Source organism: Balaenoptera acutorostrata, chromosome 13, assembly GCF_949987535.1.
Source record: "Balaenoptera acutorostrata chromosome 13, mBalAcu1.1, whole genome shotgun sequence".
Classification (NCBI taxonomy): domain Eukaryota; kingdom Metazoa; phylum Chordata; class Mammalia; order Artiodactyla; family Balaenopteridae; genus Balaenoptera; species Balaenoptera acutorostrata.
This window is the reverse complement of record NC_080076.1, coordinates 1,248,701-1,260,993: the sequence shown is the minus strand read 5'-3', so window position 1 is coordinate 1,260,993 and position 12,293 is coordinate 1,248,701. Positions and strand designations below refer to the sequence as shown.

General features: G+C 50.8%; 1 protein-coding gene and 1 long non-coding RNA gene across 2 annotated transcripts in view; one reads left to right on the top strand and one right to left on the bottom strand.

The window, feature by feature from the left end:
• Nucleotides 1-224: 224 nt before the first annotated feature.
• LOC130704661 (uncharacterized) lies at nt 225-3,256 on the bottom strand. The gene is made up of 3 exons (XR_009005107.1): nt 3,058-3,256; nt 1,923-2,111; nt 225-1,345 (listed from the first exon to the last, which is right to left on the bottom strand). It is a non-coding gene; the product is annotated as an uncharacterized LOC130704661 (long non-coding RNA).
• A 639-nt stretch (nt 3,257-3,895) lies between these two features.
• The window catches only part of SALL3 (spalt like transcription factor 3), a 17,109-nt gene continuing 8,711 nt past the window's right edge, over nt 3,896-12,293 (top strand). Inside the window, exon 1 of the mRNA XM_057527020.1 lies at nt 3,896-3,977. Coding sequence (XP_057383003.1) covers nt 3,896-3,977 — 82 coding nt within the window. The remainder of the gene's footprint in view (nt 3,978-12,293) is intronic.

Here is a 12,293-nt window from a genome sequence, read left to right as displayed (position 1 = left end):
TTTCTGTTTTATCTGAATAAATGATACAAATTAATCAAACACCTAATTATACGTTCCACTAATGTAAAATATACAGTATTAATTTGTAAATATTATTAAGTAGACAAAATAATAACGTGTCGCCTCCTAAGATGAAAACAACATTGCAAGAGGAAAGACAATTAACAAATTAGATTTAATTATAGGGAAGAAAAGCAACTTTTGTTTTTGCAAGAGTGTTTAGGTATCACAATATTTTAATAGACAGTGGTCATGTGACGGTAGGGACTTGTGTGTCGCCAGTGCAACTCGGTGTCTGCGCCTCTGATGCACAGCTCCGGGGGTCCTCCAGTCTGGGCGTGACTGGAGGACACATCCTGTACCTCATCTGTGAAGATATTCTGCTTGACACGTTGTCGCCTGGCAATAAACCTATTGTTGGGACTCAAACTTTAGACGGCTATGCTTTCATTAAAACTGGCTGCACTAAATAAAAACAATTAAAGAAAAGTTTCAGACCTCAGTGGAGGGAGGCGAGGAAGGGAGAACAGGTAACTCAGGAGGTAACTCGCCTTTTATTTTCGGCCTCTACTTTTTTTTTTTTTTAATTTTATTGACCTTGAACACCCGAATCAATTTTTTAAAAGGGGCGCCACACAATTTACTGATCCGCACCATTCTGGCAGTGGCGGGGAATTTGTGTAGGTGCCCCTTTCACAGCTTCCCTGGCTCTTTCGCCCAAGTCTTTGCTCCATCTTCTCAACGAAATCCCAGCACGGAGAGCGCGGGGGGCGAGGTGCAGCCCGCACCTTCGGCCAGGCGACCCCACCGCGCGCGCCCTGGGCGGGGGCCGCACCCCACGCCGGGCCGGTCGGACCGCGAGCTCCGTGTCCTGCTCCGCGGCCGCTCACTTTGGGGGGAGGCACCGCGTCCACCGCAGCGCCGAGCCCAGCCTGCTGGGTCTCCGCACTTACAACGCGCAGCGCGGCTGGCGCGACACCTCTGCAATCTGACGGCTCGCTTCTTACAGATAAAGGGCCGGGGTCTCACTTTCGCCTTCGCTGGAGGGACTTAAGATCCTCCCCACGGCCGCACACCGGAGAAAATGCAGAGCAAGTCGACGGAATGAAGCAGTGGCGTTCAGGAGTCCGGGAAAGCCCGAAGGAAATCGTGCCAGTGTGTCGGAGAGAGAGTGGGGGGCTGGGGCGGGCGGACGAATGGCTTTAGGAACAAAAAAGGTGGGGCCGGTGCGTGCAAAGCGGCCCAAAGAGGAGGAGTCGGTGACACCGGGCCAGGAGGCGGCCGGGGAGCCGGGCTCGGGCTTCCTCTGAGGGGCTTCGGACGCCGCGGGAACCTACGTTTGCTTCTTTTCCCCAAAGCGTCGATTTTTGTAAAAAGAGGGAAAAAAGAGAGAATTAAGCAGGTCACAACAGGCAGTGCACCTTTAACCCGACCCACCGACGATCGTTTCGTGTTCTTTCTCTGCCGGGAAGCAGACATCTACCTCTCCGCTGCGGCGCTGCAACTTCCCCAAACTCTTGTCCGTCCTGTAAATTCTGCAAGAAACTTCCACTCTCTACCACCGCCCGCCCCCACCAACACACGTCCCTTCCTCTTCCCTCCTCTTCTCTTTGCCACTCTTTTGCCAGGAGAGTTCCTGGCCTGCTCGCCCCAAAACCCTGGCTGCAAACTTTTCACTGCCGAGCGCCTCTGCGCCGGATGCGAGAGCGTCCCCAAAATGCTTGCAGCATTTGCCAAAGTTGACAGCGCACTGGCGATACAGACCTTTCTCCCCACAGCTTAACTATAAAAGCGCTACCGTGGTGTGTGTGTGAGGGGAGGGGGTAACTCTAGATTTCGAACATCTTTCAGATGTCATTTTTTTCTTTTCCAAAATTACCTAAGTGAATACGCCTGCCACCAAACAGCAAAACAAAACCGACCTTCAGGGATTGGTTGGGAGGTGGGTGGCAAAAGTGACGGCGGGGTCTCTTTGGAGATGATTCCAACCTGTGCACTTCCTTCCTCTGTATGATTTTCCTGCGCTTTTCCTGGAGCCCAAAGCTGTTGCTTCGTGAAACTTACACGATTAGAGGCGCGCGGGAGAACCGCGGCTGGGTAGCGGGAAGATTCTAGAACGGAAAAGCAGCCCTTGGAGAGCCGGGCGAGCGGCGCAGGGCCGGGGTCCAGCCGGGGCGGGGGGTCCCCACTAGTCAGAGCCCCGCACCCAGCCACGCAGGGAGATCGCAGCCCTCTGGGCGCCCGGGGCTGTGTGCTCGCCGGCTGTTCCCCGCCAGCACGCGACCCTGGGGGAAGCGCCGGGAGGCCATCTGTGCCAAAGCTTCGTACCAGACAGGGCCACTTGTGAGGACAAAAATAATAAATTTAGGAAATGAAAAAAGACACGCTGGGACGGGGGCACAGGCGCAGGCTCTGCGGCGACGGGGCCTGGAGCACATCCCAGCAGCCGCTCGCGGTGGAGGACACGCGCGGGAATGAGCGCGCGGGAGTGGGCGAGGGCGCGTGTGCACGGCTGCGGTGGGGTGCGCGCGCGGGGGCGAGGGCGCGTGCCTGACAACCCGCGAAGGGTGGGTGCGCGTGCGGGGAGCGCGCGGCGCCGACTGCCCGGGGATGCTGGGCCGGTCCGAATGTGCGCTACCCCTCACCTGCCCTCCCCCCACGTCGCCCCCCGACAGTCCTAGAACACGGGGGGCCGCGCGCGGGACTTTTGTGGACTTGGAACTTTCAGTAATGCGGTCTCGGGGCACCCTGCGCCCCCTGCCCACGCCACAGGCGCCCCGGGACTGCACCCATCGGGCAAGGGAACTGGGGGGTGGGGGAGGACACCGGAGCCCTGTCATCCCCTCCCTTCTCCTGGATTTAAGGAGCCGCTGGCGGCGGGGAGGCCCGGCGGGCGGGCGAAGGGCCGAGGCGGCCCCGGTGGCGGCGGCGGGCGGGGCGGGCGCTCAGGAGTCGAGGGGCCCGGGGGGCGGGCGGGGAGACGGGGGTGGGAGCGCAGGGGAGGGAGGACTAGGGGAGGGGAGGGGAGGAGCCGCTCGGCCCGCGCAGCTTCCGAACCGGAAAGTTGGTCTTGCCGAAGTCCCGCCACCCCGGCGTGCGCACTCCGCTCCGCTCCGGCCGCGAGCCTCCGGGCCGGGCCGGCCGCCGGGGGAGCCCGCGGAGGGGACCCGAGCCCGGAGAGAAGGTCCGGAGAGAGGGGACACCAGAGCCTGAGCGGGGCCGGCGCGCCGAGAGCCGCCGCGGACGAGTGGAGGCGGCCGGCCGGCCCTCCGCGCCCGGAGTGCAGGAGGCTCGGCGCCCGAGCAGCCCGGCGAGACAAAGGCGCCGGCCGGAGCCCTGCCCGCGGCCGCCCGCTCCGGGAGGGGCGCCGGGCGGCGGCGGGGGGGGCGCGGCGCGGGGCGCGGGCGGCGGCGGCGCAGACACTCTATAAAGGAGCGAGCCCGGCGCGCCGGCGGAGAGGCGCCGCGCGGACGCCGCCAAAGTTTGCTGCCTGCGCCCGGGGCCAGGCGGCCGCCGCGGCCCGCGCCGCTCCCGGCCCGCCGGGCCGCACCGGTCGCCGAGGAGCGCGGAGCCCGCGATGTGAGGCGGCGCCGGCCGCGCGCCCGGGTCCCGCAGGCGCCGGCCCCTCCTCGCCGCGCGGCCGCTAATTGCGAGCGCGGCCTCATTTGCATAGGCCGCCCGAGTCCGCTGGAGGCCGGCCAATCGGCGCGGCCCTCCGCTAATGGCCATGCATTATTCACCAGTCTAATTGCTCAGCCCCATGCGCGGCCCGCGCAGCCGCCGCCGCCGCCGCCCGCGCCCCGCGCCCCGCGCCCGCCCGGCCGCCCCGCGCCGTCCCCGCTGGCCGCCCCGCTGATGCCGCTGCCCCGCGCGGGGCCCGCGCGCCGCTAGCAGCATGTCTCGGCGCAAGCAGGCCAAGCCCCAGCACCTCAAGTCGGACGAGGAGCTGCCGCCGCCGGACGGGGCTCCCGAGCACGGTGAGGGCCCGCGGACCGCGGCGGCGCCCGGGGGCCTGGGGGGAGCGCGGGCGGCGGGCGCCGCGCACCGGGGAAGTTCCCCGGCTCCCGCGAGCCAGTGTCTGCCGCGTGGCGCTCGGCCCGGGCGGGCCTGCCCGGCGACCCGGTCCTCCACCGGAGCGCGCGGCGCGGGAGTGCGGGAGAAGTAAACTTGGCTCGGCCGCCCGGAGTTGAGCTGCGCACGGAGGCGCCACGGCTCGGGGACCCCTCGGAGTCCGCGCTGCCCGGCGGAGGCCGGCGGGCCGAGCCGGGCGCTCGCGGGAGGGGCCGCGCCGCCGCCTCCGCGCCGCCCCTCGGGCTCCCCGCGCCCGGACGCTGGGGCTGGCCTCGGCGATCGCGGCGTCCCCCGGGCGGGCGCGGCGGCGGGGACGCGTCCGGGGCTCACCCACCACCGGACGCGGGCCGGGGAGGCCGCTGCCGGGACAGCTTTGTTAGGCGCCTGGCGCCCTGGCCGGTGCGCGCTCGGAGCGGGTCCGCCGCCCTGACCCCGGCTGGCCAGCGGCCGCCCCGTGTGCCCGAGGGCCGCGGAGCCCGCGAGGTCCGGGCGAGCCGACAAACCATTGATCCCATTCCGAGGAGAGTAGGAAGTTGGAGTCGCCTGGCCTTTCCTAATGGCCGCCTTGGGAATTAACCCCGGGGTGAGCTGCGCCGCGGCGCGGGGGGGTGGTCCTTGCACGCGGTAGGACCCCGGCACGTTTCTGGTGCCTCTCGGTTTTCTGGGGCCTCTTCCTGTTCTTTTGGAGGCGCCGCGGGCAACTCTGCAGCCAGCTGGCGGGTAGGAACTTCCTGCCCATCCAGGAGGGAAGATAGGAGCCACGAAAGTTAGCGCCCGGCGAGGAGCCGGCTGGCCGTGGCCGCGCCCCAGCCCGGGAAGTTAGGGCCCCGGCCGCTCCGGCCTCCCGCTGCCCACGGGTCCCCAGGGGGCGGGAGGGGCGGCCGCGGCGCGATCGCGGGACTCAGGGCGACTCTCCACTGCCCCAGAGCCCGGGCAGCGAGTAGTTTGTTCCCTGAAAAATAGGCCGGCCAACTTTTTGGATTAACCTATTATAAGTGGTTTAGAGCAGATACGCGTCTTTTCGCTTTGAGAATTAGCCTGCAGAAAATAAAAGGAGTTGAAGAGTTTAGCGTGCGGTGTCGTAAAGTTTGCAAAAGCCGGTATACGTCCTCATCGGAATGGAGAACGGGAGTAAAGACTTCTTACACGGCTGGGAATTCAGGAATTAAAATTTGAGAACTCGTGAGGGTCTTTTTGTCGCAGCGGAGGTAAGGGAGTCTTATCTGTGTCGCCTGGTCACCCAAGATTAGAACGGGAGATATGCTAAAAAGAAACGCTTGCATATGGTGGGTAGATTAAGGACAAAGAATCTTTTTGTCATGGAAATGGATTTTTTTTTTGTTTTGTTTACTTCATCACATAGAATTTCTCACACTTGGTTTGTTTTCTATTGCCCTCAATGACTACATGATCAAATGAATGGATTTATTTCTGCCGAATGAGAAAGACAGTCTTTCCTTCAAAAGAACTACATTGCATCCCAGTGAGGAATTTTAAAGCTTTATTATTGTGGCTCCTGAATAGCTTAAAATCGGCTTTCACAGCCGCCCCAAAATGCAACAATGTAAATACTTCTCAGCTTTGTAGGGTCGTTATCAAAATGTGCAATGTCTCCTTTTATTAAAGCATATTTTAATTAATAGAGTAAAACCCCTTGTATTTAACAATTAACAAGCTGAGGCACTGCTATTCATTTTTAATTTCACTTCAGAAATGAGAGCGTGGTGAACCTCCTAGTATAAGCGTGTGGAGGGGTCCAGAGCCCTTATTTGAAAACCTAAGATGGAGTAAATTATTCAGAAGTTCTCTTTTGAATTCCCCTTGTTGTTACTGAATTTATTTAGGGGTGAAACATATTCAGGTTTTTTTTACCCACCGTGGGATTAAAGTTTTTGTCAGGCTGTGTTTTTCACAATCATTCCGAGTTGTAATCAAGATATTGCCACAGTTCCTGATCATATTTTGCAACAGGCCAAAAATAGCCTGTCTGGGGCTGAGGCTTAGTCAAGGAGTGTGTTCCCTCGATTGTTCGGGCAAACTGTTTAAAAAATAGTTCTTTCTGATTTAATTATTCTGAAGCTGATTGTTCACGGAGCATAAAAGATAGTCTGTTCTCTCTTCACTTAAGGCATGTTCACGTATATATTGCTCTGTTGTACTGATCGTCATCAGGAGGAGAACTAAGTAAAATATTTTTTTTTAAGATAAATGGTTGTGAAAACTAAATTACTCCAACGTGAATCAGATATTCTCAAAATTATATTTTGTTAAATGCAGTGGAAATAAACAGACTATGCATGAAGTTATAAGTGAGCTAAGTTAGTTTACAGTGTTTTAGAAACGAAGTAAATAATTCCTTTGTATTACTTTGGATGTTACATGTTAATTAAAGCAGTAGATGCCCGCAATAAAATTGAAGGTTCTTGATAATGATATGAAACACAAATATTCTATGCAAAATTTTTAGTATAATATGGGGGGAGGCAGTCACATTAATTTGCAGTAAAAGACTTTATTTCTTAAAAAAAGAAGAAATATGACTATTATCTTTCAGGCTTTGGTTTTTAGGCAAGCAGTGAAAAGATAGCTGTCCAAAAATGCTTCAGTGCTCTCCAAACCTTATTGCAGGAATGAAATATGATGACATATGTAGAATGAGAAAAAGTGATAAAGATTTACGTAAAGTTCTAAAGTTATCCTGTTGTAAAAATGTGTTTTAAGGATGACTAGAACTAAACTTACATTCCCACTAGGTACTATCTTTTAAAATTGCAAATTGTTTCATTCCTGTTTCTGAAAATTTAGAAATAAATGGGATGCAGCTTTAGGATTCAGTTAATTAAATGTATGCCACAATAATGAAATCTTTTGAGCCAGCTGAATATTTTTGTTCTAAAAAAAATTAATTAAAACTTCTAATGATGGAACAGCACTTACACTCCTACTAAGAGCTTTAAAAGGTGTATTGTTGCTGTCCTTCACTGGATAAAATACAGCTTAGGAAAGATACATTTTACTGTTGTTAGAAGGAAAATATGTATTTAAGGAATTTAAGGAGAAACAAAAGGATATTATAATTTAAAGCAGTTTGCCATCCTGTATTTTGTTTGTTTTTATGTTCTGCCAACTCACAGTTACATGGCTATCTTAAAAATCCTTTTAAATGATCCTGTGATTTAAGACTTTACCAATGGTATTCATAGACCGTGTTTGAATTAAGGGGAAGAAGGCCCCCAGCCCTGGGTGAAGAGCTCTTTTCTCTTTTATCTGTCTGTGCATGGTTTGCCTTCAGAGCTCTGGGCACTCACTCACACACTTACAATTCAGCATTCCAAAAAGAAACAATACAGAAGCCACTTTCTGACATCCCTAGGCAGACTGTTTTCTCTGAAACATGAAAGGTAAGGAGTAAGTTAAGCAGGGAGGGAAAGGAAAAGAAGAATTTGCGAACGTTTATTTTTTAAATGACATTTAAAATCCTAACCTATTTAAAAATGCATAATTTGGTGGCCAATAAAAAGCATGCCAATTAATTCTCACCTTACAGAGAAAGAGCTGATTATGTTACAGTTAAGGGATTTTTTTTTTAGACACATTTAAACTTCCACAATCTACTCATAATGCAATATTTTTTGATCTGTTTAGAGCCAGAAAATGAAGAAGGTATGGACCAACAGCAGGAATTACTTACCAAGCTGATTATTTTTTGTATACAAGATGATGGCAAAAGCAGGCCAAAGTGGGTCAGATTTCATTTTCAAGTACAATCTCTAAGAGGCTTTGCCATTCACCCCAAGATAGCTCCGAGAACATTTTCTTTTGGGGGGAATTCAGCAAAGATACAACCAAGGTTTCCGTTCTGTGTACTGAACACCAGTTAGAATTTAGCATTCTTAAATGTAAGTATTTTATTTACATGAAATAAAAACCTTCTTAACTGCCAATGAGGTCATGCCCCATCCTTCAATGCTGCAAATATTTTCAAGAAGGATAATTTTTAAATAATACTTATAATAGGAAGAGGTTTCGTTGGTTTGTTAGTTTTCATTTTCCTTCATGATTTCTTGACCAGTTGCTAGGATACGAACAGCATATCTTAGTCTTGTGAAGATGAGGGCTAATTCTACCACTGGTGGGACAGGTTTGTAATTACAGCATATGTGAAGTTGCCACCCACTTCATATAAAATCAGGCATAAATAAAGTCTATGTAAAAATTGAATGTTTTTCTATTACCTTACATTAACTTTTATATTTGAAAAAAAGATCCCTGTCCTTAGATTTTTCTCTTGTAAGTTGAACACCTTTATGATCTAAACTGCAGTTAACTGTGTGATTCCCAAGCAAATAAGGCAAGTCATATCACAGAAAGTGTGAGATATTAACTGAAATAATAAAATAATGTAATGGGCTCTATTTATGTTAGAGATTAGGATTTGATCTGTTTGTTAAAGGCAAGAGTTCTCTGGGCTGAACCATTGTCCACCAAAGAGACCTGAGGCTGCCAGGGTTGCGTCCAGCTCCGTGGTGCCCTCCGTGGGCCTGTCTTTTCCAGTCATCCCAGATTCGTTATGCTTACCATCAGGGACCCCTCCCCTCCTAATTCCCGGGAAGCCTTGGGGCCCACATAGCGTCCAGCCTTGGTGGCCTGGGGTCTGTGAGAAGGAGGGCTTGCAGAGGGCTGGCAGCTTCCGACCCATCTCCGCGAAGGTGGGTGGTTCAGGGTGCTGCTGCGACAGACCTGCTGATTTAACCTTTGCCTGCTTTGCCCTGCCAGGGGTGGCCACTAGATGTCAAGCTCATAATACAACGAGTGCATCTGTGCTGTTGACCTTGGCAACAGGACTCACCAGTGTTCTGTTAAGTGTTAACACTGGCTCTGAGTGCGGACTGGGGACCCACGAGTTTGCTCTGTGCTGCTCGGTTTATCAAATGCCCATCTAGTTCAGCACAAGTGTTTATAGTGCTCCAAGAGGGGAGAGAGAACCGTTTTCTTTTGTGTGGCTGTTACATCTTGAACTGTTTAATTAACCCTGCAGGTGCCGTGGCACTTGGTCTTAATTTGCCGTCATTCTTGGTCCTCTTTTCCAGAGTGCCCTCTTCACAGCACCGTTTGGTAATTGACTTAGGGCTCTGCACATGCAGAGCCACTAGCTTCAAGCCTCCAGGGCAGGGCTTTTCCTGGATGATTTTTTGCATGTGTGTAAACTTCGCCCGTAGAAATGGAACAGTGCGGTGAGGTGATGACAAATCATGGAAATGATTTAATGACCTAACCCCGAGTGCAAGCAGTCCGATGGTTACAGTTGATCGGCGCCTTGTTCCCGGACACCGTGTAGTTCCTGCTGCTCTGGGACCCAGGTGTTTATACGTCTAAGTGGCTTTGCTTATTTATGTATTTTTATGCACAGTGGATTTGAAAAGTGACGTGTCGAGGCCCGTAGGCACTTCCGCAGAGGCGTGTCGTGGAGCAGCACGTTTAATTTCATGTGTGAGTTTAAACCTCCGCCTCTGAACCGAAAGTGACCCTGCACAGACCTTGTTTTTCCCCCTCCCCGAGCTTTGATGGAAACTGTTTGCATTTGCCGCCGTATTCCAGGTTTGGGCGTTCTCGGTGAGGCACAGTGATATCCGTGTATTCATCGTAAGCGAGATTACAGCGTAACATGTGAGTGAAAGAACTATTGTGCAACCTTGAAGTGTAACAAACATCTTATTATTTGATGCAGCAGATAGTTAAAACAAGTGAACGTTGTGGCCGCTTTCCATCTGCGTGTGTCCATAAAGGAAACAGTGTTTCCCCTCCCTGGTGCTTCACCCCACAGATGAAAAACCGCAAATGTTTTAAACAGAAGACATTTGGCGCCTGTGCCACAGGTGGTCCTTACTTAACAAATTTGAGGCGTGGGCCGCTGAGTCGGCGGAAGCGGCCTGCGGGTCAGTGCGGCTTGGGCGAGGCACGAGCGCCCTCCGCTGTTCCGCTCCGAGCTCACACGCTTGGAGGTCTAGGAAAAGGACAAAATTTTTCTGTTGCGTCTGGAATTTCTTCTACATTGTTAAACACAGTAGGGGTCTCTATTTGTCTCCTCCTGTTTCACAGCTTGGGCTCAGTATGTGATAATTCATCTTTCTTTATGGGATTCAAAGCTATCATAAGGAGTTAAAAAGAATTAATTTGCAAGAAAATAGTGTCTCCTAACAATTTGGGAAAACTTGAAAAATGCTTCCTAGATTTTTAAGGGATGGAAAAGGCACAGGAGAAAGTACGGTTTCCTTTTTCCTCGAGACCCACGTGGCATTTTCAAGTTAGTGATTAAAGTGGAGAAGTTAACATTCCTTTTCCCGTAAGGAACAACGTTTGCTTCTCTTTTCGTTAATTGTAAGGGATTTAAAATGCGTAGCAAAAGTGTGGCAGAGTAAAGGTGAGAGAGTTTGAGCTTGATCAGCAAAATTATCAGACACCTGGTTACTACTCTTTGTAATTCAGTTACTTATTTACAAGGCACTGCCTCCTGGAAGGAGAGAATAAGAAAGCCTTGCTGAGAACTGCAGTTTGAATTTTTTAAAGAAAGCATCTTGTCTCAAATATTCTTATCTATGTTACAGGGATGCTTTTAACTCGTGGCTTTAAAAGATCCTCGTGAGTGTAAACATTCTGCCCATCTTCTGCCACGTCGATTTTATTTGGAAGGCCACATAACACTTTTGCAGGCAGCGAAGACGTGATCTTTGTATAACATGATCCTTGTATATTGTATAGCAGACCAGGAATCGGAGCTGAGAGAGGAATGGGAAGGGGATCCTTTCACACCCAGAGTTATCCTAAGAATAGGGACATTTTTGCTAAACGTTCTCTGCATTTTTTATCAGTGAGAAGGAAAAAAAAACATGTATTTTTAAGACTGCTGTTGAAGCTGTTTTTTGGTTTGAGGCCTCTCTGAAAGGCGATGGCAGCCTTTCCCCCTCCTGCAGCCCCGAGAGGCGGCACACTTGCTCAAGAATGTTTGAATGGTGAGGCTTAGAAACCCTGGAAATCTCAGGTATAAATAGCAAGTGTGGGGTTAGCTGTAGAAACTAATTGCACATTTCCTCTCCACCTGAAATAGCTTCCTCTTTTAGCCTCCGTGCTTTTCGCTCCTCCTGACTGCATTCAGGAAGACAGACTCGGCGTTACGTACAGACACCCGGCTCACAGCCATGGCTGGTACATCCTCGGTGTTAGCAAAGTAGAGAGTTCTTTCCAATACATCATCTTCCTCGTATTGACACCCAGCGAATACAGCAAACCTGTGTGGCACTTTCAGAAAGTAACCTCAACCAAATATTCCTGTTAACCAGGAAGGGAAGACTCTTGGTTAAGTTCTGTTACTGGGTGCATTGGTTGGCATTTTTCTTCGCTAGTTCTAAGAGAACCCTGGTGCCCTGTAAGCCCCTGCCTATTTACAGTTTGAAGTCTCTTAGTCATTGACAAGCCAGTATGCAAAAAGTAAATTATTTCGACATTAATGATAATGTTAACAATGCTTGTTTTTCAGTTCCCCCTTTAAGGAAGAAAGAATTTTCCCATTGCATTGGAAATAAATTTCTCAAACCTTGTACTGTTGTTACAGTGGCTCATTGACGTGGTTTTACCTTGAAACAAAAATTTTAAAGCCATATCAATAAATGGGTATAATAACTTCTATTTTTAGAATGCAAAAGCCAGTTAAAAATGTAAATTTAATTGAAAGGTAGTTGGATACATTTGAATCCGACATAATACTGGCTTAAAACAATGGCAGGATTAAGGGCTTTAGAAATTGAATGATAAAATTTGGAGCTGCTGTCAGATCTCTCCTATATGGGTTTTCTAGTTATATAGAAAGCATTTTTTTAAAGATAAATACTTCCAGATGAGCACATCTACACTGTAACATGATGCATGTAATCGCTGTAACAAGAACTGCCATCGAAGCAAGTTATAACAACTTATTTTGCATCTCGCTCTCCTGAATGTGGCAGAAGGTCGCTGCTTTCACTCTGGACTCAACTGCAGTCTTGCTGCTTCTAAAGAGCTGTGTCCCTAGTGAAACAGGCTCGTTTTGGTTCTCCCCTACCAACCAATTCAGTTGAAGTGCTTGTTGTTGTTTGAAAACATTCTTAAAATATGCACCCAAAATTTCAATTGCACACATGACGTATTAGAGGCTTTTCATTTGCATTCATTGTATTCAAGACTGTCTT